Source organism: Zingiber officinale, chromosome 4A, assembly GCF_018446385.1.
Source record: "Zingiber officinale cultivar Zhangliang chromosome 4A, Zo_v1.1, whole genome shotgun sequence".
NCBI classification, from domain to species: domain Eukaryota; kingdom Viridiplantae; phylum Streptophyta; class Magnoliopsida; order Zingiberales; family Zingiberaceae; genus Zingiber; species Zingiber officinale.
Genome location: NC_055992.1, coordinates 123,126,735 through 123,153,872, shown reverse-complemented (window position 1 = coordinate 123,153,872; position 27,138 = coordinate 123,126,735). Strand labels below are relative to the sequence as shown.

Genomic DNA, 27,138 nt, shown 5'->3' with positions numbered 1-27,138 from the left:
TTTTTTCTCAAAATCTGGTAACTAAGAGAAATATTTTGAGTGTGCATAATTGTACTGTAGATTTATTGTAGACAAATCAAGGAGAAAGTCATTTACCGCTTAGAATATTTATCGAATCTTTTAAATTATATATAAAATTAATCAATCATATTTATCGATTCTTTTGAGTTATATATACCTGTATATATTTATCACATGTCCATGTATTAGCAATTACCCAATCCAATTGCCACAATCAAATAATATTTAATTAGATTATATGAAACTACCATCTGCAATATTGGTAACATGGATGGCAATATTTAATTTAATATTATAAAATCTATAAATATTACAATTTAATTATTAGTAGCGATCGAAACGCATCATCTTTTATAATGAAATTATATTAGTTAAAATATTTTAATATTAAAATACTATAAAAAAAGTTATTAAGTATAAAGTACCAATCTCTTTAAAATTCCGGATTATTTGGGTACACAAGTGTCGCACTTACATCTGCCAAGACTCTTTTTCATTAAAAAAAAACTAATTAATTAATAAGAACAAATATAACATTTAATCTTACTCAAGAGGCCACGATAAATTGAATAAAGATATGTAATAACACAATACAAGGATGATGTTGGATGATGTTCAAGAATCTCAACAGTAAAATATTATAACAAATTTTTCCTTATAAAAAATTAATTTAATATCATATTTGATCATAGCTAAAAAATTAAGAAAAGTATACTTTTTAATATTGTCGACCTAAGATATTTATAGAAATTTCTCCGCTCATAGTATTATTAATCCTAAGATATGAGACTAAAGATTACGGATGAAAATAAATTTCAATAATACGTCACAGTTGAATCTCGAACTCTAAATTTTTAATTGATTAATAAGAAAAATTCTCAATAATACGTCGCAGTTAAATCTCAAACTCTAGATCCCTAACTGATTAATCAGAAAAATTTACTAATAAACTTTAAAATTATTTTTCATGTGAGACTAATTTAATTTTAAACTTCATCAAATTAATTGAGAACTATTAAAGGATCCAAATTGTTAATAAACTGGTAAGATGCTATCTTTTCTATGGCTGGATTATTATTATGGTAGTTATTTTATTTATAATTGTTTATATTGATTCAATTTCCTTAACTAATTTGGACAATATATATGTTTACTATTTTTATATAATATTAGTATTTGCATAGGTACTTAAACTTAAAAAAAAAAGAATTCTAAAGAACAATATAAGTAGAATTTTATACATTTTATAATAACTATATTAACATCAGCATATTAAAAAAAAAAATACAACTCCATGACTCCATCTATACCAAGGAAATTATAAAAATTTCACAGGATTTGTGTTAAATAAGGAAGCAAAGCAATCTGATTTTTTTTTAAAAACCCACTGGTCTCTTTATTCATAGAGGGCAAATTCTACAAGTTAAATACAATTCCGTATAATAATAATAACTTCAAATGCCCCATTAGGTTCAGGGAGCCAATTAAAGATGGAGATTCTGCCTGCAGCAACAAAGCACTGCTTCTTACTAACATCTCAAGCTTCTATATGTCAAGAGGGCATTTGGTTGAACCCCAAATGAAAATAATATTACAAAACTGTTAATTCCTTCCTTGCTTTCTGCCAAATGGCCTATCGATAGCTTTCGACTGAGGTTTTGGTTTTGCCTCCTCTACTACACCACCTAACTCTGGCACCGTGTCATTTCTAGGAACGATTCTTAAAGGATGGGCTTCAGTGTTGAAAACCCACTCGTCAAATGAGATGACCGAAGGCGGGGAAAACAGAAGGTAGAGATACTTGAGTGTCTCTGCGAGGAAGAAGCTCTGCATCATATTGTCCTTCATACCCGTGTTAACCTGGAAAAGTAGAACATGAGTTAGATCTGAATGAAGATATGTTGGATCTGTAATAGCAATTTGTGATACGAGAATAGACTGAACGGCTTATGAAGCTACGGTATTGTTTATGGGGAAATTTTATATCAAACTCGAAAAATCTGAGTAGCTAATCACTCTAAAGCACCAAAGATATCTATATGACTAGCGGCTTGAACTGAAAAGTCATGGACTATGAATAACCAAGGCCAAAAGTTGAGCTTCAAACATGAAATAAAGGATCCTCGAGGTCTTAACACCTAACCCAATCCTCGAGGTTAGAAAAGAGTGGCCTTTCTTGGAGCACAATAACAATGAGGATCTCATAGATGACAAAGACAATTGTAGAAAGACTTTAAAGTTTAAACCCCAAGTAGTCAACACGAACTCATTTCCTTGCTTCCTATTTCCTTATTTCAACTATCAAGAGACTTTAACTAACACACATAAGGAATAAATTTAAGATGAAATCTGTAAAACTTACATCCTTTAGGCCAACATAACCAGAATCTATCCGAGAGTTCTTTTCGAATGCTTGAAATATGTTCCAACCCCATTCTTGGTATGTTTTGTTTCCAGTTAAACGCCAAAGGTACATAAGTGACTCGACAGTCTCGGGTCTCAGTATATTCCATGAGGTGCCAACACTCATGTCCTGTGATAATATATCAGAACCATAAAAAAAAAAAGTAAACAGTGTGATACCAAAGTCAGAACAGAAGTACAAAGAATTGTCTGACCTGTCCAACATGAAAGACGTAATTTTCTCCAGCTAATTTTGTCGGGGTTATTTGATAAAAATTATAGCAAGTCCAAGCAAGCTGCACAATCAACTTCGCAGTTATTGGTAAATCTAAAAAGGAAAAGAACAAAATCAATCATGATAAAGGCCTTTCGAACAAGATAAGGTGAAAATTGATGTGGTAAACTATTTAAGCAAGTACCAATATGGTAAGTAAATAAGGAAGAAAGATTATTACAATTAAATAAAAAACAAGTGAAGTATGAAAAGTGCAAGCCAACAACAGAGGTTTTCAACTTTATTTAGACAATAACTCATAATATAAAATGTTAAAATTATAACTGCAAACATGCTTCCTAACTCAAGACTAGTCAATACATTGATAATAAAAGGGCAGCCTGATGCACGATGCTCCCGCCATGCGGAGTCCCGGGGAAGAATCCATTATACGCAGTCTTACCCTGCTTTTTGCAAGAGGCTGTTTCTAGGATTTGAACCTGTGACCTTTTGGTCACATGGAAACAACTTTATCGTTGCGTCAAGGCTCTCTTTCAATACATTGATAATAAAAGTAGAAAAATAAAAAAGAATTAAATATTAACAAAATCAGCAATTAATTAATGGCTTGCATTTATGTTATCTCTGATATGATGAAATCAAATTTTCTTTCTACCAGCTGAATTGAGGATGAAAAAACCCTCAGAAATACCTTTTCATAGCAAAGTAATAGAAGAGAAGACAAATGTATACATGCAAAAAAAATACCTCTTTTGAAAGTGACAACATCTTCTCAGCTTTTTCAGGGTCATATCCAGAGGATCCTAAAGCTAACATGCCCGGTGCAAAGCATGCCAATTCATCCATCTGCTTAGGCCACAAAACATAAACTTAACAAAGACCAAGATGATATCAGTTTTGCCCTTGGTTGCAGAAAAGCATACCTTGTCAGAGAGAGAATTGCCAGTTTTCTCACAGATATATGAAAAAGAAGATGGAGTTGATTTCCGTATCAGACTCACTAACCCTTCCATTGATGTTTCCCACATTTCTCTGCAATCAAAGGTTTAAGATATTAGCAACTTATCTTCCACCATGATTGCAACCTTATAGATTACTGATATAATCGTTGCATGGACTGATTCATGTAAATTTTACAGCATTTGCAGAATATGAAAATTAATAACATGACCAACCAACCTATAATGCTTCAAACCTTCTGTTTTGTTTCCTTGTATCCACACTTTAAGTAAATACTCATAAAAACTGCAAGCAAATAATTCTCAAAATCAATTATCCTAAGTAGAAAGAGAAAACCAAACATAGAAGGTATTAAAAAAAGGTATATTAAAGCAATTATAAGAAAGATGCATCGCCTTCAGAAAAAGAAAAATAGTATTACCTGTCACCCATAGCACCAAAGGTTATTGTCGAATAAGATGCTGCTACGCCTGATTGAGGATTTATGTATATTGGAAGTAAACCATCACTAGGATATATTTTCTGCAATTGCCTTATGACCTTCTCTACCTGGCAAATTGCAAAGCAAGATTTATCAGTTGAGGTCCCTGAAACTAAGATTCGCTTCTATCATCTTATACTCATGAAATCGTAGTCATGCAATTTTTACACTAGTCACACAGCTAGCTGAATGACTAGTCTAGTAATATCAAAGACATACACTCATGTCACAAGTACGTTGAAGAACAAAATCATAATAATTTATTTCCATATTATTCAAGCTAATGAAAAAGTTATGAGCCTCTATTAAAACTAACTCTGTACTAATTGAGAAGTCCTATAACATAAAAACTAATTTGTTGTCCATCAAAGACAAGAATATTTTTGCATTAAATGTATTTGATTATTTGCTAGCTGGCCAGAATCAATAAACCTTTCTCTACATTGCTTGTAAGAAGAAAATGATCTAAGGATCTAAAAGATGAAACTGACAATCAGAAAGTGACAACACAAGTGATGCCCACTTTATAGTACCCTTGGCAACCAAATTATACTCAAAATGATGAGATAGAATTTCTAGATAATACCTTCTGCTGGTATTTCAGATCTCCTGTTCTTTGGGACAAAGCTATAAATTCAAGCTGTTCAGTGCCAGAATCTGCCAGAATACTTTCTCCCTGCAAAAGAAATATCAAAGTAAAGTAAAAAAAAGTATGTTGAAAATTACAGATGCAAAATTAAGGAAAGAGGAAAATTTCAAATTGAAGAAAATGTCAAGCAAGGATACCCTGCTATGTGGCAAAAAAAACAAAAAAAAAAAAATCATAAGAAACAGTTTTGAATCCCAATCGTAAATCTTAACACATGGAAAATATAATAATCAAGAACAAAGAAGAAAAAATCAAAAGTAAAAAGACTAATCCCATGAAACTGATATTTTGTTACTGATGAATTCTAAACCATAGCTACATTCCAAATTCCTTTCTTGAAGATAAATTAACTAAAAATGAAGAAGCTAAAATAATCTAAATGAGAGGTTTAAAATTGAAAGCAATACTCTGTCAAACTTTTCATAACTTCATATGCATAAATGACCTCATCTTAGTCTATGTATTTATGAACTGTCTCAATGCAAGAGTAAAATGAACTTGAAGATCAAAGTTCCAAAACCACAGATCAAAAAACTAATATTAGCCTGATATTTCAAGTATGGGCTATTACAAATGAAGAAGCAAAATGGTTATTAGAGATGTACCCCAGTCCATCCATGGTTATGCGGGTTTCCATGAGCCAAGTTAATTCTATTGTACGGAATGCCACTTGGTGTATCCCATGCTGGTAACAGTCTATCAGCAAGGTCTTTAGCCTTGTCAAGAAATAGCTTGTCCCCAGACAGGTCATATGCACTTAGTAGTCCACCCACAACTCTGAAATCAAAATAGAAATAAAACGAGATATGATCACATATATAGTTTGAGATAATTCTAAAGCAGCTTAGTTTCTAATACTACAATCAGATGACAAATTTTCCAATAAAAACAAAAAAGCAGCATGGTATTACAAAATTTTGAAGGCATTGACTTGAGGCATGCTACCTAGAAACTAAGATTAAAAAAACATAAATTAAACCTTACAACGCCACCTTATGGTTGTCTCGAAAACACTTGCTACATAGTCTTTGTTGAAATCTAATGCAGTTGCAACCCACCTGCCAATGATTAGTTCAAATCAGTTACTAGGGAGGAAAAAACTAAACAAACTCAAAGCATTCATATCAAATAGAATTAACTGAGTAACTGCTATATGTTTCTCTGAAATCATGTACCAAATATCTCTAGTCATTTATTTAACTAAGCAAACTGAAAAGCACAGCAGGAAAAACAGATGCATTGGAATAACAGGGCAAACAACCATCTAAGTGTATGGTTTGTAAGTACAGAAACCAACAGGTTTCTCTGTGTATACAGATACTTGCACAGTCATTCTATAAACTTAGTTAAAATATATGGAAGGTGTTTTTAGTTCTTCAGATGGTACCATGTGGAGCTTTTTCGACTGACATGTTCATTTTTTGGGGAGAGAGATCATGCCCTCTTCTTTGATACGATCTCCAAACTCAGCAACAAGAATAGCAATGGAGCACTCTCTCTCTCTCTCACACACACACACACACTTGTTGATGAATTTTTTTCCACTCCCCACACCCCACACCCCACACGGGAGATTGTGCTTGCCTCAGCATGCAACCTCTGTCTCTCTCCTTTCTCTCTCGTATCAGTGCTCGCATGTAGCCTCTCCCTCTCTCTCTCATGGGAGGCTGCATTTGTGCTTGTATCTTGCATATTCCCCCTCTCATTGTTCACCACCAACCCAAGTGACGCGCCCCCCCCCCCCCTCTCACCAAGAGCTGCATCTGTGTTTGCCTCATGTGCACCCCCTGCCGAAGCTTGTGGTGGCATATCAAGTGAACCACGCCAATGGTGTGTATCTCTTTGGTTGGCAGTTGTCTCTCTCTCTTCTGTCTGTGCAGGAGGCCATGTTTGTGCCTGCCTCACTCATGCTATTTGCGTGGATCACTGGGTAGTTTGATACAATTTATAGACAAAGTTCACATAAGTCCATCAAACATGCTAAATAAACTTGAGTCAATTACCCAATACTACTAGTAATCTTGTGCATAAAGTATAATCAAATGGCTGAACAACAGCATCAAAATAACAAACTATGTAAGCCTCAACTATTTGAGGCCTGCAATATGAATGTTTTATTCAATTGAAATCAATGCAAGGGCATGTCACTCGTAGCTAGAATTCAACTTAGTTTTGATTATGTCATCTAAATTAACTTTAGTCTCCCTCTAGGCTTCATACCTGCAATTTTAATCAATTAAATTTGTTTAACTAGAATACATTGATTGTCTAGAACATGTTACATTATCTTAACATATTTCATTCTATCATTTGTAAGAGTTTTTTGTACTTACTGTTAGATAGTATCTTTTTTTTTTAATTTTGGTAATCTCACAATCCATCTTGCCATTCTTGGCATTGCTACATTTATCTTTTAAATGCTTGTTTCCCTACAATTCAATACTCTGAATCATAAAGTATAAATTTCTTTAACTCGAAGGCATACAATGATCACGTCAATACTCCAAAAGCTATTATCCATGTCAACTATTCAATCTTTTATCCTATCAATAATATGTCCATCAATATCTACTTGTTGCATAACCAATCCAATATGTTCAAAATACTGACAGAAATTTCATGTCTAACTTTACTACTTATCTACATCATTTTCTTAGTTAAAATTACAAATGTATTCAATTTCAGGTTTACTTAAAACCTTTAGTTTCTCAAGTTCCTCTTCACAGTTCAAGCTAGAGTTTCTTCTACTCTCTCATGGATAAGCACAATATACTCTAGGAATAAAATACACCATAGAGATCTCTCTTGAATACAGTATGCAAATTTATCTTTTACCAACATTTTTAAAAAATATTATCATACATAGTTTCTATAGCATCTTCAAGAGATACCCTAAGTCTACAACTTTAAAATTCAATTTCTATTTCACCTCTCCAATGAATCATGAATAATCTCATATTTTGTAATCCAATGTTATTCTCTATCATGAAAAATAGAAAAGTTTACTTTTTCTCAAATTAAAGCCCTATAAATTGCTTGATTCAAGTTTTTTTTTCACATCACACAATAACGAATTTATAATCAAATTTTCAAGTTTGGTTAATGCAACGAGGAAACTTCAATAAAGTTAAATAAACTACAGAGCAGGTCTAACATGAAAATTCACAACTTACTCTCTAGCTTTCTGAAATTCATCTTTCAAGCCCATTATATATAACGTATCCAAAGAGTCTATGAGGGTTGCTCCAAGACCACCAAAACTATTTGCACCATTCTTTGATTGCGGCTGGCCAATAAAAGAAAGATATTATGTCATTCAAATTCCTCAAGAGGAAAAAAAAACTGGGACTATTGATTAGCTCATGATTCCATAAGCATCAGTTAGAAATGTTTTGATGTCTCATAACACACCTGAAGCTCATCTTGGCCCCATGCATACTCTACGTATGAGTTCCATGCGTGAAGCATAGCCTCTTTGACCTTTTCCCTACGTTCATCGTTAACAGGATCAATTTCAACTTCCCTATTAAGTTTGACATTGTCACTCATGTCATCTGAAACACCAGCTTTTCGCAACTACAAGAAGAAACAGTTAATGGAATCTTCAAAAACTATTCAATTGTGGGCACAACAGGCAATCACATAAATATTTTATATACCTGATCTTGCAATCTGTTTAATTCTTCCTGGAACTTAGTGATCTCAGCCTGCATTTTTTCAGGTTATATTAGCATCCCACCCATATAAATATAAAGCCATTGGTAGAATCTAAGTAGATACAGCCGCCTAGCAAGATGATAACCTATCTTACTAGTCGAAGCCTCAAAAGTAATCCAACCTGTTCCTAACAACATTCCATCAGTTTTATGGTCCTTGTGGTTAAAGGACACATTTTGATCAATCTGTTCATCAGGAACGGCACCACCATATCCTCAAACTATAACCTTCTCAGTTCCTCCACAATTCATTAATCCAAAAATCAAAGGCTACGTAAACAATGGCAAACGGATCTATATTCCAGCAGCAAAAAGCAACTAGAAATCTAACCAGCGATCCGAACTTTCAGTGTGAACGAAAAAGCGTAGAGAAGAATCGGAAAAGAAAAAGGGAGGACCTCGTGCTCGCGGATCAGAGACTGCCTATCCCAGAAGGCGAAGGTAGCGACGACGAACGCGATGAAGAGGAAGGCGAGCCGCTTGGGCCGCTTCAGGTAGTAGGCGGGGTGGAGGTACCGCAGCGGTCCGGAGGTGGACGACCGCCGCGCCATCGGATCGCCCTAGACGGAGCCCTGCCACCGACCGGAGTCCTACGCAACCCCCTCGATCGCTAGACGTGGAGAAGGAGCGTGCGATTTGGTTTTGGATCTGCGCGTGAATGAATTCGTTTTTCTTGATCGAGTTGCTTTTCAGTCGTTGGATCGCTTCGATCCCTTCGTCGTCTTCGGCTCGGCTCGATGCTTGACTTGCTCCTCCCTGTCTCTGTCGACACAGTCGCTAATTGCGCATCGGCGTGAATCCTAAAAATGGACGACTGGATTCCCAAGTGAATGAACCCAGACCGGGCTCCTGGGATGCCAATTTAACACCTAAACCTAAGTACCAACTCAACTATAGATTAGAGCCATCAATTTAGATTGGGCCCATCGGATTGGCTCACCCTGCCAAATAATTTAAGCGGGTTAGATTGAAATTTTATCAGCCCAAGCCCGCCACGGGCCGACCCGTCTAGGTCCGCGACCCACGCGGTAGGCCTGCGATAGGCTTGGGTTGACCCGTGAGTTGAGAAACATATGTAAGTTAAGTTTTTTTTTTGCCAATTTATTAGTTTTCTTTTTATAATTTTGAAATAAAAATAATATTTTTTTTCCCACATAACTAGTGTTCATTTATATGTAAAATACATGTTTATGGATACATTTGGTTGATGAAATATTTCCGAAGTAAAACGTTGAAAATATAAAATATTTTTAAATTTTTTTAAAAAAAAATTATAAGCCCGCGGGTTGACCCGCCAAATCCGTAACCCGCCTTAGATTGGGTTGGGGTGGAAATTTCCCACCCCGCCAAGTTAACGGGTCGGCCCTCTTCGCCCCGCCAAATGGTCGGCCGCCACGGGCTGACCCTCCCCGTCATGGGTTGACCCGTTTGACTGCTCTATATAGGATTATATTATCAATATCAATTATAGCAAAGATGATTATATTAATCTCAGATGTTCTTCCTAATCCATCCCTAATAAAAAAATAGGTGGAATTTTTTATTTTTGATGGACGGAGGGGTTTGCATTCGTTCAATATCAAGGTGATAAAAAGTGAATACGTTCGCGGGCGGCTATTAACCTTTGGAATAGTGACTAACATATAAGAGAGATATTTATCTCGACTTTATCGAGATTTGAATCTCATATCTCATTGTGACCCATTCGTTCAATATCAATTGTGGCAAAAGGCGAAAACACTTGCCCCCAACGTCCCCGCCAACCCGTCCCAAGGCCAACACGAAGGAGGTAAATCACGGGCGGCTATTAGCCTTTGGAATAGTGACTAGCACATAAGGGAGGTATTTACCTCGGCTTTGCCGAGATTTGAACCCCAGACCTCATTGTAGCAACACCTCATGCGCTAGCCACTAGATTCATCCGAGAGGACCCATTCGTTCAATATCAAGAACGAAAGCAAACTGGTTCAATTAGATGAATTGAAGGTTCTGATCAATCTGAATTTAGATCTAGTTCGTTCTGTAAGACCGAAGATCAACAAGATTGGCACGCACCGGATCGAATTCTAAAATCCAAAGTTTAATAACAGAGCTCATGAATATGATCATGGTGTCTGGGTTATATCTCGACTCAGAAAAATTTCTATGATCTTTAAACACTTTTAAATAAAGTTTAAAATGACTAATCGAGCAAAATCACATTTAATCAACTTGAATCACTTTTCAAATAGGCAAATGTGCTCCAACTTGAAACGGAGTTGATACATCAAGTGCCAGAATGAGCATCGATGAAGTGAAATGGGAAAATTACTTTGGTAGAAGTTGAATACATTAACAATATTTTTTGTCCAACAAAGGACAAAGAAGACCGAGAAAAATTACATGACATAGTGCCTCAGAAAAATAGCAGACGCCTCACTAACATGATCATACAATCTTCCATAGTGATCGATCTTCCACCTTGTCGATGCTCCAGACACACGTTAAATGAGTTTCCCAGTTTACACATGTATTCTCAAGAGATGCATTACTCGGGACGAGCAAGGGGAGGTCAGATGTAGAGACTGCACCAAAGAATAGTGATCTCGTAGATCATTTAAACAACTGTATTGTTGGAGAACAACTGCATCAGGCTGTCAAGGGCTTCGGGCAAAAATTTCCTAGCAAACAAATAACATGGCCTTCTCATTCCATTCCACACACAAGGCGTCAGTGTCACCACCTTCTGCAACAATCATGTAGCCAAGTGAGTCGTTAGCTTTCGATTTTGAAGCAAAACAAAGTGACAGATTCTGGGAACATGTTCTTGTACTCAATTAGCTGATGCATATTGTTTTTTATAGACAAGTCAGTTATGAGATCATTTGAAGAATTTGCAGAGAACAAGTGAAGGAAACTACTTTTTCTTTTCTTTTTTTGACACTTTTGGTATATTGTTGAATGTAAAATATTAAAAAGAAAAAAAAAACGTAGTTACCTTTTCGTCACTTGTGATATGGTAATTATCACCAATAGACTGCAACACGATATCAAAGAGAGTGAATTCAGAATCTTCGTGATAGACTGAATATAGTATCCAAGAAAGCAAAGAATGCACGTGACAGATTTCTCATCAAAGAATGCATGTGACAGATTGGATGAGAGCAAAGAATGGTTACAGTTATATTCTTCAGTAGTTCATATTTCACATCCATGGCCCTGTACGACTTCGGATGCCATTTTCCTTCAGACCAGTCCACACATGTCACTGACCAGTTTGCAATACCAGTAGGATCAATCTTCTGTAGGATACAGATATGTAAATTTCAGGAAACCAGTAACTAAACTACAATGTGTTTAACAAAGCAAACTAATAGTACAAATGGTTGCTGACAGTGAATAGAGTCGGCATGTAGTGTTCATCAGCATAACAATTACGCCCATCAAAACCTGGCTGTCAAGATCAAAATATAATGATTATGTATGATTTTTCATGGGAACTCGAACACAAGCTTTCATAAATAGTGATTCCATACCACTGGAATAATTCTCAGTGGGATAAATAATAGGAAAACAACATAGGTATATGGTTAACCTTGCAATAAAGCTTGAACTTTGTGAAATACAAGCTATCTGCCATAACTATCAAAGCATGCTGGCGCTTCATTGAGAACCACTGCAATTTGGCATACAAATCCATGACATAACAGCAGAAATAGCTTATTACAATACTAGAATGTTTTCAAATTTTTATAAACATAAAGCTATGCACCTTTGAGAAAAGTTAAAATGTAACCAAATTTCTTTTAACAGAAGAGTTTCATTGAATGATGTCAGAAAGTGAAATCATGCTATCCTTGTTGCACTAGGGAGATAAAAACTTAGACAAAAATCAATTGAACCGGCAATATTTTCTCAGTATTTCCACTTACTAATAAAATTAGAAATGATATGCCACAAGATGTTGGAGCTGCCCCATTTAGGAACTGGTCAATAATCAAAGCAGCATTGCTGCCAAACATGATCACTCTGATTCTTTTGATTCACTGGGCATGTGTTTTATGAGTCATCTCCATTATATATTAAAAAAGATACCAGAATGAAAGACTATCTGGTCTGACCGATTGAATCATCATATAATCATTGTGAGACTATTATCATACCACAAACCACTATTTGTATCACCAATTAGCACTATTTTAAATTGTATGCAATTCTTAGCTTGATTAATTCATTTAAAACTGAGAAGACTTGAATCAATTGGTTAACCTTTCTAAGCTTGCCTTTTTCCACTCATCCTGCTCAATAATTGTGCACTATTTGTTTTCAAAAAGAAAAACACGTATGCAACTGTGATGCATACATAATATTGTATTTTTAATAATATTATGAAACTGAAAAGAGGAAATTGTATATATAAAAATTGTCCAGTTCAATGAATTCATTTTTATGCTTGCCACTGAGTTTTTTGACTGATTTCCAATCTTACAATTTGTAGAATTGGATTTTCTGTGCATATAACATGTTTGCTTCTTCAGATTTGTCTTGTGTTCCTCTATAGCACGTACAAATTCATCCACAGTCTCCTTTTGTATCGTTCTTATTTGGTTAAAAATTATCATTTTTACTTTGTACTAAATTAAGCCATCCTTTCTTGTACTTGATCACAATTACACATTTGTCAAGAAAAGAATTTCATGGTGTTAGAAGTTGGTTGGCTAGCTATTTATCCTAAAAATTTGAGTTGATGTATTGGTTTAAGTCAGGCCTTTGGCTTTCACCATGTTAAAGTTGATAGGCTAACCACGTATATGAAAAGCTTGAGCTAATAGAAAATTGGCCATTTTTTATATTTATATTCTTAATACATAGGAAGTGTGAAACAAATTACCTGTGAACCCTTTCTAAAATCCTTCTCTTCAATCTCAGGCAGCATATGCTCAGTATACCTTGCATTTCCATGAGCACCAGGATCCCAAAAGCTGTAACATTTTCAAAGAATTAGAAAATTATGGGTATTGATGATTTGTGTGAAAATTTATGTTGGGAGAACAGTTTACATATCCAAAAAAAAAAATTGGTTCACAGTTGCTACAGTTGAACATAATTTATCAAACATACAATGTTCAAAGGCCAAGACCAATAGAAGAAAGCTAAAGAAGTTAGTGAAGCTGATAGGAGTATTACCTATCAATGAAGCTGATGTTTGTTCCCATCAGATAGTCGTACACATAATTGAACTTATGTAAAGGAATACAACTGTGAATAAACAAAGATTTGTATTCATTTGACTAGGCAAATAACCTGACAAACAAATCATAATCAAAGGGCCCAGTTACCTGTCAGATAGCAAAACAAAGTGCTGATTATCAGGGTCTTGGAGCGCATTCGCCAGGAGCCTTTTCTCTGCCTCCACCATGGAAATTTTACCCCACACAACCTGAAATTCAACTTTTGTTGAATACTGGTGCTCATTTGAGTTTTAAGCAAGTTAAAAAATATCCTTCCAAAAGACAGTGCATAAGCCACTGTGCCGACCATTTTGCTCAGTGTAACTATATATATGATGATCTTGGCCTTTGATTAATCAAGGAGAAAAGCATATAGTGCACCCAACATTTCTGTATTCTTATCTCAATGAGAGTGAAGTCATCCATAGTGGAGTGGAGTGGGACTAACGAAAGCATTTATTCAGTCTAGATGAAGATATAGATTTACAAACCTTTGCACTCCTAATGTCACGTCCAATGAATAAAGGACTCACATACATTGGCTTCTCCCGTGATGCATGTACATAGATGGAAAATTTTCCTTCATGACCCTGTCACATTCAGCCACATAAGCAGACTATTGTTTTAGCATCTAATATTTTACAAGAACAGCATAAGTTAGCAAAACATATTGATTGCTATGTCAACTTGGCATGACATACAAGTTTGAGTCTCATTTTTTAAAGAAACATACATACATATATCAGGGCTCTTACATGTTTTAATGAAATAAGCATTACGTAAAGCAGTTACCAGTCTAGAGTGAAAAACATCCTAAGGAATTGCAATCTATTGTTTGTTGTGATATTTTGAGATTTCAACATGATCACTGCTATCTTATGCTTGTTTTAGTTTTTGCGCAAGTTCCATATGATATCATGTGTGCATGATGAATCCACTAATTTTTCATAGCACCACAAGGATTCCAAACCAACTCTTGACGGAGTATTTATCTTTTTCCAATATATTTTCTTCTTGTCTCTTACCATTTCCTTTGTTGTGTTATCTTATAGTTTTTCTCTGTCCTGATCAATTTACTCTCCCCTTGTTGTTTTCCTTTTTTTATTCCATCTATAAATTCTGTGATGTTTATTATAATTCAACAATGATGGATAGAAATGATAGCTAAAGCAAGGAGAATAGGGTATAGATAATTGGCTAGGAAAATAATGTGGACAAGGGCATTATGTAGCATGATTAAACTAGATCAAAGTGTTAGATAGTTCTGTGGTCATTTGGAATGAAAAATGGGAATAACAAAACCATTTTCCAACTTTGTTATCTTAGAAATCAGAATTATCTGAATGTTAATAAAGGAAACTTAATGATAATAATCTTTTACTTGTTTTTCTATCCTATAGGATTGAAGACGTCAAAAATAACTAATTTGACGTAAAAGACCCCAAGAATATAACTTGTTTTTATGGGAACCAATTTGTGACACTCCACTAAATGAATGATCAACAGCAACAACCAAGCCTTATCCCACTAGGTGGGGTCGGCTATATGGATCCTTTTATGCCATTGAGTTCTATCTCCTACTATATCATTATTTATACTTAAATAAATTTTATCTTGTTTTATTGTTGCTAACCAAGTCTTTTTTGGTCTTTCTCGTCCTCGTTTAATATGTGTATTTGTCATAGTTTCATATTGCCTAACTAGAGCATTTATTGGTCGTCTAAGTACATACCCGTACCATCTTAAATGTGTCTCTCGGAGTTTTCCCTCAATAGATGCAACTCCGACTTTCTCTCTAATGCTCTCATTTCTTATTCTGTCCGTCCTCGTATGTCTCCACATCCACCTTAACATTCGTATTTCTGCAACTCGCATCTTCTGCTCATATTCTCGAATCATAGCCCAATATTCAGCACCATATAACATAGCAGGTCTAACTGCGTTTTGTAGAACTTTTCTTTAAGTTTTAAAGGTACTTTACAATCACATAAAGCACCTGACGCTCTCCTCCATTTCAACGATTCTCCTTATATTCTATATAAGACATTTCTCTCAATCCCTCTATCATTTTGCAAAATAATCCTAAATATTAAACCTCTCGGTTCTGGGCAACTCGTCATCTCCTATATTAACAATTGTTTCATTACGTTTAATATTGTTAAACTTAAATTTCATATATTTTGTCATTATTCTACTAAGCCTAAAATATTTTCCTTCTAGTGTTTCCTACCAAGATTCTAATTTAGCATTTACTCCTTCACATGTTTCATTTACCAAAACAATATCATCTGCAAACAACATGCACCACAGTACCGTGCCATGAATATGTGTAGTGAGTTCATCCATAGTTAGTGGAAAAAGATAGAGACTTAAAGCTGATCCTTGATGTAACCTTATCTTTATTAGAAATGCTTCCGTTACTCCACCTGAAGTCTTTAGATCATCACATCCTTGTACATATCCTTAATTAGTTCAATATATGTTACACTAACACCTCACTTTTCTAGAATTCTCCATATAATTTTTCTTGAGATTTTATCATAAGTTTTTTCTAAGTCAATGAATATCATGTATAGATCTTATTTTTTCTCCCGATATTTTTCAATTAGCTGTCTAAGAAGATATATAATTTAAATTGTCGACCTTCCAAGCATAAACCCAAATTAATTTTCGATCACCGTGGTCTCCTTCCTTAATCTTTTTTCTATTACTTTTCCCAAAGTTTCATGGTATGACTCACTAGTTTAATACCCCTATAGTTTGCACAATTTTGTATGTCTCCCTTGTTCTTATATAAAGGAACTAAAGTACTTATACTCCATTGATTGAGCATTTTTTCGTTTTCAATATCATGTTAAATAACTTTATAAGTCATTCAATACCTTGTTTCCTTAGGCACTTCCATACCTCTATCGAAATATCATCTGGTTCAACTGTTTGCCCATTATGCATCTCATTTAAAGCTTATTGTACTTCTGAAATTTGAATTCTATAATAAAAATTTAAATTTCTATACTCATTTGACCTACTTAAATTACCTAACTTAAGTTGGTCACTTAAATCTTCAGTAAAAAAGTTAATGAAAATACCTCTTCAACCACTCTTTTATGTCTCCATTGTTTACTAGCACCCTATTATATTCATCTTTAATCTAGTTTATTTGATAAAATCTCTTGTTTTCCTTTCTCTCACTTTAGTTATTCTATAAATGTATCTTTCTCCTTCTTTTGTATCCAATTTTTGATATAATCGTTCAAAAATTTCATTTTTTGCTTCATTCACTATGTTCTTAGCCTCTTTCTTGGCTATTGTATATTTTTTTAATTTTCCTCATTCTTACAAATATATAATTCTTTATAAGCTGTTCGTTTTTCCTTCACTTTCTCTTGTACTTTCTCATTCCGCCACCAAAATTCCTTACTTAGTAGTACATGTCCCTTTGACTCACCGTGTACACTCTTAACTACTATTTTTAACTTTGATATCATCTTATCACATGTCGTATTAGAGTCACCATATATTTATCTAATGTTTGTACTCCTACCTTCTCCTTAAATATATTTTGCATCCTGATGCAATGATAAAGGGGACCCATTAAGTGTGGGTCAAAGGAGGGCATGGAGGTCAAAGTCAAGGAGGTGAACGCCAGAGGGCTAACGGGTCCATCAAAGGGTATCGAGCGGAGCTCTACATCATGGGTCAATCAGGCATGTTTTGCCCAACCGGCAAAGGGATGGGCCAAACGAAGCGCCCGTGCAGCCAAGATCATCAGAAGTTCGTCACAGAGCAGAGGAGCGTTGAGATGACCGGAGCATTATTTCGGTTGGGCGAGAACATACTATCAAGACTCGTCGCCGCATGGAAGAGTAGCCGAGTCCGACCGAGCGGAGGAGTACTGGCCGAGCGGCTATCTCGCTCGGCCGATCTGCGGGATCGCTGACCTATCTCGAGATATCCTTTTGGGAGATAGTGTCACTGACATAGGGCACGGTCAACAGACAGATCATACGACGACAAATCGGAGGGCGTGCCCACGGTCAATTGGAGAACGTGTCCATGACCAATTAGAGAACATGTCCATGACCAATTAGAGAATGTGTCCATGACCACGTGCCTAGGACCAATTGGAGAACATGCCCGCAACCAATGGGAGAACGTGCCCACGCCTCGAAAAGCATGTACGTCGCTCATCAGGGCATTATATAAAGGGGGTCTGTACATCGACGGAGATACACATTATTCACTGTTTACGCTTATGCTACTGAGCGTTAGAGGACCAACGTCGGAGACCCCTTCCTTGGCCCGACACTGACATTTCTTATGTTGCAGAGTGGAGCAGGGTTCACATCCAGTCAACGCAGCAGCCACATCCCCAGCTTTCTGTCTCCACGATTTTTGGACAGGATCACATCTCATCCTTTAATTTCCACCACTTAATTCTAAGAGTCGTATATATTTTCTTTCTATTGATACAAATGTATATCCAACACTACTAACCTATATTAGGTAGTTAAGCTTTCTCCATGGATGACCTTGCAATCTATACAAATCTTCCTATCCTTTTTCCTAACTATAAGAAAGTCAATTTATGATTTATTATTTCCACTTTTAAACATGACTAAATGTTCTTCTCTTTTTTTTAAAAAATATATTAGCTAATATAAGGTCATATGCTATCGCAAAATCTAATATAATTTTTCCTTATTTATTTCTCATTTCAAACCCATAACCCCTCATGTACCCTCTCATAATTCTCATTTTTCACTCCTACATGTCCATTTAAATTACCTCCTATTAAAATTATTTCATTTAGCGGAATGTTTTATAATACTTCATTTAAGTCATCCCAAAACCTTGATTTGGTAGCTTCATCTAATCCTACTTGCGGTGTTATACACTAATTATGTTCATAGTTTCTTTCGCCACTATTATCTTAAGGGTTATAATTCTATCACCTTTTCTAGCTACTCCTACAACTTCCTCCTTTAACGAACTATCTACAACAATGCTCACTCCATTTCTTGTTTTACTTTTTCCTGTGTACCATAACTTAAAACTCGAGTTCTCTATCATCTTTACCTTCTCATCTACCCATTTTGTCTCTTATACACACAAAATACTAATTCTTCTCCTAATTATCGTATCTACTACCTCCATTGATTTACGAGTGAGGGTTCTTATATTCCATGTTCCAAATCTTAGACTATTAGTTTTCCTATCATATTTGTTCTTATCCAACCTATGGTGTAAGAACTCTTATCTATTAACACTACACCCAAGTTCTCATGGAGATGTTAACGGTCCTTGCGGATACGTTACAGTTGGACCTGCAACGCGAACTCTTGCATATTTAGCACTACACCCGAGTTCCGGAGATGTAGCGGTCCTTACTGAGACGTTACAGTCGGACCTTGCAGCGCGTTCCTTCCGGGAAACAACCTAGTATTAGCACAAGAATTTAATGGATCCATTCAGTGAATATTTGTCATAGTTTTAACACTAGCTAGCATCCTAACGCAACCCTCCTCCTTTATCCGGACTTGGGACTGATGGGCAGAGTTCACTGAATGAATGATCAAGTAAAAATAATTAGTAAATCAATCCCAAAATTTTCATTCCTACTCTCCATTTTCATTCTCTATTTTGTACATTCGATTGGCAGGAATACTTGAATCTGGTCATTAACAAAGAGGGACTGAGAGCAAAGGATATATGGAATCTAACATAATCATTCCTACTCTTCTTTCAAGAGACTTTCATCTTCTCCAGAAGAATCAATAAACTGACTTTTGTTTCTTAATTTCCAGAAAGTTTTGCCTTTCTTAATCAAACAACTTTTTTTTCCAAAGCATGGCATTTTCCATGCAACATACGTCAAACTTCTACCAGTTTCTAGTGTGGAAACAAGGTAATGTTGTGCAATAACCAATCAATGAAACTTACACATGTCTGCTTCTTAACCAGTGAGTCATAGATTATCATCTGAAAGTTTATTAAGACTTTACGAAATAGGGAAAGTAGAGTGGTCAGATTAAATGGCTTAGCAGAAAGAATCATAAATGATCCATATAATCTGCTAGTTTCTTTTTTTGTTTGCTCTGCAAAACAGCACTGCGTATTGCTATTTCATCTTTTCCTGGTTTTCAATGCATATATTCGCAACTTACACAAGACACAGAGCAACAAATGTCTAGTTTATAACTTCATGCCTCATTACTGATACTTACATCCTATTTCAATTATACTGCATATGCAACATTTATTCATAATTGATATGCATGTGTGACTTCTGCATCTCAACAAAATTTTCAGCACTGAGGAACATCAATATAGGTCAGAGTCAAACATAACAAACAAACAAATGTAATTTTGCAAGAATAAAAAGCAAAGTATTTCAGACATGGAAAGAAAAAAGAGGAAGAATGATATGAAAGAAATAGTCTTACCAGGAAAAAAACCTCCCAGAGTTTTTCGAAGGGCAATGAACCTGGAGTCAAGAACATAAAGGCAATTTTGGGATTCTTTGGTTGCACTAATGGGGTTGAAAGTATTTCTTTAATGACAACTTGAGAAGCAATTTCATCATCTGTAAGCTCTCGTGCTATAGGAGGCAGCCAATCCATAATAGGACTGCACACCCGTGAAGAAAAAAAGTAGCAAGCTGAGTACCGCCGAGGTGGATATACATAGGCCCCAATCAAGGATACACATACCAAACATACTAATATCAGTATCCAGCGAGGTGGCCTTGCAGATGGCCTACCACGTGACACTGGCAAATATTGTGTGTTCCCATTGCCATAATGCAATGCATGAGTTACTTTCATTTTCTTCTCATTACAAAAAACTCATACTAACTACTATATCTTCCTGTCAAGACACATCCATCAGAAGTGCATGAGGAATCATCAACCACAAATCTGTTGAGAAGATAACAAGAATTGTCAACAAGATGACCTAACTGCAGCAAGAATGAAGTTTATTCTCCATTTTTAAATATAAACATTTTCCAAAACAAGATATTGTATAAACTACTCGATCCATAAACTAAATAGAGAATGAATCAATAACAACAGTTGCAACATCTAAAGACATACATAAAGGACACAACCAAGCTACCACCTTTTTTCCACCTAATCCACATTATCCAAAACTAAAAAAAAGTGTACAGCTTTTACGCTATGTACACCAGATGTAATTGTCCCCCGTCCTCCCAACACTATTCCTCATGAGCCTCCAAAGCAAAGTTTTCTTTTTCAGCCTTTCACAACCTATGGTTTCAAAAATCCAAGAAATAGTCAACCCATAATCAAAACCCCTATGGTTTCAAGTGAAGATTCCACAACTGGAATGGGGTGTCTCCCAGTTTCGACGCTCGAATTCAGATCGCATTCCACTAAAATAAGACCCGGAATACCTAACACCCAGCTGCCAAATCATGCTCTACCACCGGCGCCTAACTCTCGACCGCCAAATTCCCAAACCGAAAGACCCATGGAGCTGCATGCCAGACCAAGGAACCTCGAAATTTAAGAATCGGAGGAAAAACACAGCTAACGACAGAGGTGGAACGGTTCCCAGCGGATTCCATGTCCAAATAGAGGCAATGCCAAAAAGAAATCGGAAGATCGAGGCGATCGGTTAAAGGGCCGAGCCTTACCGTGGAAGTCTGGCGGAGATACTGCCTGAAGTCGAGATCTGCAACGGAATCAAAGAGACGAAACGAAGAGATCTAGCGAGAGAGAGAGGTCGAGGAGCTTAACAAATAACCTAACAATAACGTAGATCAAGAACTCTGCGCTGATACGCCCAACAACAACTCGCTTCACAATAAGCAACAACGTACATGGGCATTAATGCATTATTGCTCGACATGGGCATAATAATATAATGATTATAAGCAATGGGCACTTGGTAGTTTTACGTAATTTTCACTATGTATATTTATATTTATTTTTTTCTATATCAGTAAGACCGATATTAACTCGTTAGAATAGGAGATCTAGCTTTTTTATAAACAAGTAAAATATTTATTTTACTCTTAAAATTATTTTTTTTAAAATTTTGTAGAAACTTTTTAAATCATCATTTCACTCTTGATTATTAAGAAAGTTTTAAATAACTTTCAGTATCACGCCCCAGGGTATAGTTCCCGGTACCTCGCTCGATGATGACGATCTAATATAAGAAGCCCTAAGAACTATCTAACAAAATAATCAGAAAATTTATCAAATTTTATATACATATCACCTTTTTCGTAAACAACAAAATTGTACAAGTAAGACGATACATGAAACAAAACATAAAAACAACGAAACGAAATTTAAAATAAACCAGAAATTAACACGTCGAGATCTCTGAGCAACCCTATGTAAAGCTGGGACCAACTATAATATCAAAAAGATCCTTGTGCCTGTAAAACTGGAAGCCAAAGAATGTAGAAAATTAGTCAAATGGTTAAATGGATAATCAAGAAAGATGTGCATGAATTTAATCTTATTCAATAAGTCAAAGAAGTAGAGTAAATCATAATCTTTTATTATTATTCTTAAAATTCTTCATTTATACATGAATATTTATATATACTCATCTTCAATTATCATCATCTATAATCATGTAATATTTTTATATTAGAATATAGAATCTTCACTTTATCATCATTTGTTATTATCAATTAAAATCAATTCTCCAGTCTGATTATTTAATTAACCGGTATACAAGTCATCTATGGTAATATCAATATGTATATCAATGGTCTAAATATGATAGATCAACTAAAAAGTGAATCACTTGAGCTAATATCATCGGAGTGTAATGTCATATATATAGGCTAAAAGCCTCCTCAGAGTATAATACCGTCGCATACGTCATCTGACATACAGGCTATCCGTCATAACCGGTGGAAGATATAATGAACACTGGCCGAGGGCTACATCACACCACCACACCTCGGGTGTACGATCAGGTATTCTAGACTGCGGCCGCCGCCCTACCATAATAACATGTGTGTGATCCAGTAGTATTCTAATATAAAGCTCTGGTATAAAGATATGCTCATAGTATTCAGTTTTTAATATCCTTGATTTACCATCTTTATTATTTCACTTTAAGGATCTATTTTATCCATTTATCATAATTATACTTTTTTCATATCAAATGGTCAATCAAGTTAACATTTTTATATCAAGTCTGTTAATTTATCATTCTAAGGTTCATAGATAAAAAGCTACAAGTGTTAACAGTAGAATATCAAAAAGCATGGAGTATGGAAGGTCAAACAAGTCAAAAGACAGGTATCAATAGAAGAATAATTTAAAATATTTATTTATTTTTTAAAACAACTCTTTATATATTAATCCCAGTATGAACTCACATGTGAACAAGAAATAATATTAATTATTTATCCTCCATGATTTTATTATTTTAACCCATTTCGCTTCTTGTAATATCATTTTAATTCCCTTTTAAAAATAATTATATAAATATATATAATTTCATTATTTCTTTATTCATGCACAAGGATAAATATATGAGTCAAGAGAGATGTACCCACTTTATATACAGTAAAATCTTCTAATGTTGACAGGTCGCTCCACTCGAGCTCGGGTCTACAAACATAATACCAAATATAACTCAAATAATCAAAATACTATCTAATAAGAATAATAAACTAAAATCTAAATATTATCTATGATTCAAAATAGGTGAATTATTTTGATCTCGCTAGCTTGTACCACTTTCAAGGAGAGCCTTGGCGCAACGGTAAAGTTGTTACTTTATGACCAAAAGGTCATGGGTTTAAATCCAGGAAACAACTTCTTGTAAAAAGCAAGATAAGGCTGCGTACAATGGATCCTTTCCCAGGGCCCCGCATGGTGGGAGCTTCGTGCACCGGACTATCCTTTTTTACAGCTTGTACCACTTTTCATTCCTAAATAAAACCTTTGTTCTAATCTAGATAACCCTCCTAACTATATATCGATTAACACAAAGCATAAAATATACCTTCTACGGATTACTATGGTTGCTAGAAAAAAGGGTAGCAACTAAGGTTGTTTTCCCTTCATCGCTGGGCGTCTCAGTTAGCTTCGGCGAGCTCCGGTGAAATCTGCTATGCTGCCAAGAAGAGGATAGTAGCTAGGGCTGCTGTTGGAAAAAATAAAAGGTAGCAAGATGTTGCTGTTGGTGGGGAAAAAAAGGAGAGAGCAACTAGGGTTGCTACTCTTGCCTGTTGGAGGAGAAGAAAGGCAACCATGTTAGTTGGTGAAGGCTGAAAACAGAAAGGATGACTGCTGGAATAGTAAAGGGGAAAGGAAACCTTTTTTCCTTTTCATCGGTTGTCTCGGCGAGCTCCGATGATGACCACAGCTAGCTTTGATGGATACTGTGCTTGGTTAGAAAACATGGCAACAACTAGGGCTTTGCTTTCCCTTCTTAGCTGGTGGTTCGACAAGCTCCGACAAACTCAAACATGCTCCGATGGTGCTGCTGAGAAGCAGGACAACAAGGAAGGGGAAGCTTGTTGCTATTGGAGAAGAGAAAAGAAGAAGAAGAGAAGGGGGTTGCACGCTTCGGTGGGAAAGAGAAGAAAAGAGGGAGAAAAAGGAGGAGGTATGGGTGCACGTGGGTGGGTATGGTGGTGGCAATGGGACCGTTCTCTGTTTTTTTTTTGTTACACTCAACATTCGAATTCACTGAACCGATTACTTAAACTTTTTTTTATCCAGCAATTTAAATAGAAACGGAGTTACGATGCCAAGATCTTGGATAGAAACATGTGATATTTTAGTAGGAAAATTAAGACCTCAAACGACAAATGAACCCTCGTATACTCCAGAGGATAGATTGCTAGGAGTCATTCTTGGAATTCAAGTATCCACTATAAAAGAAACTTTTCTAAAACTATCTATAGGCATAAGAGGGTGTGTTATTGACGTAAGATGGGTCAGGAAAAATGAGGGATTCCAGTTATAATTTAGAAATGATTCGTATATATATTTCATAGAAATGTGAAATCAAAGTAGATGATAAAGTAGCTACAAAACATGGGAATAAAGGTATCATTTCCAAAATTTTGCTTAGACAGGATATGTCTTATTTACAAGATGGAACTCTTGTTGATATGGTCTTCAACCCATTAGGAATACAATCACAAATGAATGTGGGATAGATATTTGAATGTTCACTCGGGTTAGCGAGAGATCCGTTAAAAAGACATTATAGAATAGCATCTTTTGATGAGAGATATGAGCAAGAGGCTATGAGAAAACTAATATTTTCTGAATTATATGAAGCCAGTAAGCAAATAAAAAAATCATGGGTATTTGCATCGAAATATCTGGGAAAAAGTAGAATATTTGATGGAAGAAGAGCCTTTCGAACAACTTGTCTTAATAAGAAAGTCCTATATTTTAAAATTAATTCATCAAGTTGATGATAAAATCCATGGACGTTCTGGTGGACATTACGCACTTGTTACACAACAACTCCTTAAAGGAAGGGCAAAACGAGGGGGATAACGAGTAGGAGAAATGGAAGTTTGAGCTTTAGAGGGATTTGGTGTTGCTCATACAAACTGATTAATCTTGAAAGTGACCGTATAAAAGTTTTCCACCGACCACCAGAGTAAATCAGAAAGCATTCGCAGAGGCTCATCTAAGTGGCTAGCGTTTTTAGAATTGTTGTACCACTAGAAGAAAATTCTTACAATATGCCTCAGCTAAAATTCGACCTTTAGATGCTTGATTAACCATTTGAAGGACCTAACCACTATACCATTACCTCGGGAACAAATACTTAACTTTTCATAATACCAAAATGTGTATCAATTTCATATTTACTAAAATACATATCAATTTTCCATTGCACCCTCCTTGTTAATAATTGACTATTGTGGATAGTTGATCGTCGTAAATTTTTCTATACTTCCATTACGTGGCAGTCTAATGAGATAATGATAAAATAATTTAAGATTGTGTCAATGTTAAAAATTCATATCTCTTTATCTAGTCCGTAAAATCTATGTCAGAGTGATGATTATGAACTTTTTTTTTGGAAGTGTTTCTGAGGTGCATAACTGCATAAGTCATCAACTAATTTTAGTTAAAACTCGTTGATGGTTCTACAATGTCTAAAATTTCAAAATATTAATATGGTTTGAATAGGGATGACAACGGGTCTGGGTTGGGACGGGTTTGGCTAAACCCGGAACCCGTCCCGCCCCACCCCGTGAACCCGGCGGGGCAGGTTCGGGTTAGACCCATTATATTTAAAATATATTTATTTCAATATTAAAATATTATAAAATAAAATTTTAATTTAAATATTAATGATTAAATATAAGAAAAATTATAATTATATTAATAAACTATATATATATATATATATATCTTACTATTTTATTAAAAATCTCCCCCTTTACTAACTAACTTTGGTGAAGCCTAAAATGTATTTACGTTAATGTCCTTTTTTCTATTTACACTAAAAACAATTCCAAGGTTTATTAGTAATTCCACAAGCGAAACAATCAGTGCTCTAGAGTTCGAGACTCAGCTACAGTGTATTATTATGAATTTTTCTCATTATTAATTTTATCTGGTTGTTTTATATAAAAAAAATATAGTTCGCTTTAGTCCCATATCTTAGAATTGACAACACTGATCAAAGAAGCTTCTATAAATATTTTAGGCCGACAATGTTAAAAAATATACTTTTCTTAGTATTTTTACTAAGATAATTATAATATTAAATTAAAATAATTTTTTATAGTAGTTTGTTGCTGGGATTCTCTAGCGTCACTATTGCATGGGTCTGACGAATCTTACCCAAATAATTAATTCTTGGTTTATAAGGGTGACACTAAAAAATCCAAACAATTTGGATTTTCAAATACTCAAATAATTTATATATTATTATATTACACACGCAACGCGTGTGCACGATCACACTAGTATATATATATATATATATATATATATATGGGTCCAGGGTGGGTCTGGTTAAACCCAGGACTCGCCTTAGACCCATTTAGGTGAGTCTAAACCTGCCACGCCGGGGTGGATTTATTACGGGGTTGGGTTTGAACTCGTCCCATTATCATCCCTAGGTTTGAGCTAAAGGAATCTTAGGAACCTTTTGATGGTGTTAGTAAGTAAATATGACAAGTCTAGGTCATTTAATGAACTTATGAAAATTTTAAAAATTCATAACTCTCAGTTAACGATGGAATCCAGGTTTGAGGGCATGCATGGTTACATTCAAGAGGTTCTCATGAGTGTAATTATTCTAGTTTGAAGTAATTCTAAAGTTTCTAAGTTCATCAATAAGTTTTGGTTAAAACTCACTCATGACCCTATCGTGTCTAAATTTTTAAAATTTTGATATGGTCTAAACCAAGGAAGTTCTAGGAACCCTTTAATAGTGTTGTTGAGTAAGTATCATAGGCTTATACCCTTTAATGAGTT

General features: G+C 35.2%; 2 protein-coding genes across 2 annotated transcripts; both read right to left on the bottom strand.

Moving 5' to 3' along the window:
- Positions 1–1,390: 1,390 nt before the first annotated feature.
- LOC121970895 (mannosyl-oligosaccharide 1,2-alpha-mannosidase MNS1-like) lies at positions 1,391–9,242 on the bottom strand. Its single transcript, XM_042521894.1, has 14 exons — positions 8,864–9,242; positions 8,409–8,456; positions 8,161–8,325; positions 7,923–8,035; positions 5,742–5,807; positions 5,355–5,526; positions 4,687–4,776; positions 4,041–4,168; positions 3,839–3,904; positions 3,583–3,691; positions 3,407–3,505; positions 2,640–2,720; positions 2,384–2,554; positions 1,391–1,881 (listed from the first exon to the last, which is right to left on the bottom strand). The coding sequence occupies exons 1-14, from the start codon at positions 9,014–9,016 to the stop codon at positions 1,624–1,626; spliced, it is 1,719 nt and encodes a 572-aa protein (XP_042377828.1). The 5' UTR covers positions 9,017–9,242; the 3' UTR covers positions 1,391–1,623.
- A 1,512-nt stretch (positions 9,243–10,754) lies between these two features.
- Positions 10,755–21,539, bottom strand: LOC121970894 (glycosyltransferase BC10-like). The gene is made up of 11 exons (XM_042521893.1): positions 21,336–21,539; positions 20,122–20,595; positions 14,167–14,265; positions 13,784–13,884; positions 13,632–13,703; positions 13,336–13,426; positions 12,040–12,120; positions 11,839–11,898; positions 11,624–11,746; positions 11,443–11,481; positions 10,755–11,190 (listed from the first exon to the last, which is right to left on the bottom strand). The coding sequence occupies exons 2-11, from the start codon at positions 20,500–20,502 to the stop codon at positions 11,062–11,064; spliced, it is 1,176 nt and encodes a 391-aa protein (XP_042377827.1). The 5' UTR covers positions 20,503–20,595; positions 21,336–21,539; the 3' UTR covers positions 10,755–11,061.
- Positions 21,540–27,138: the final 5,599 nt, after the last annotated feature.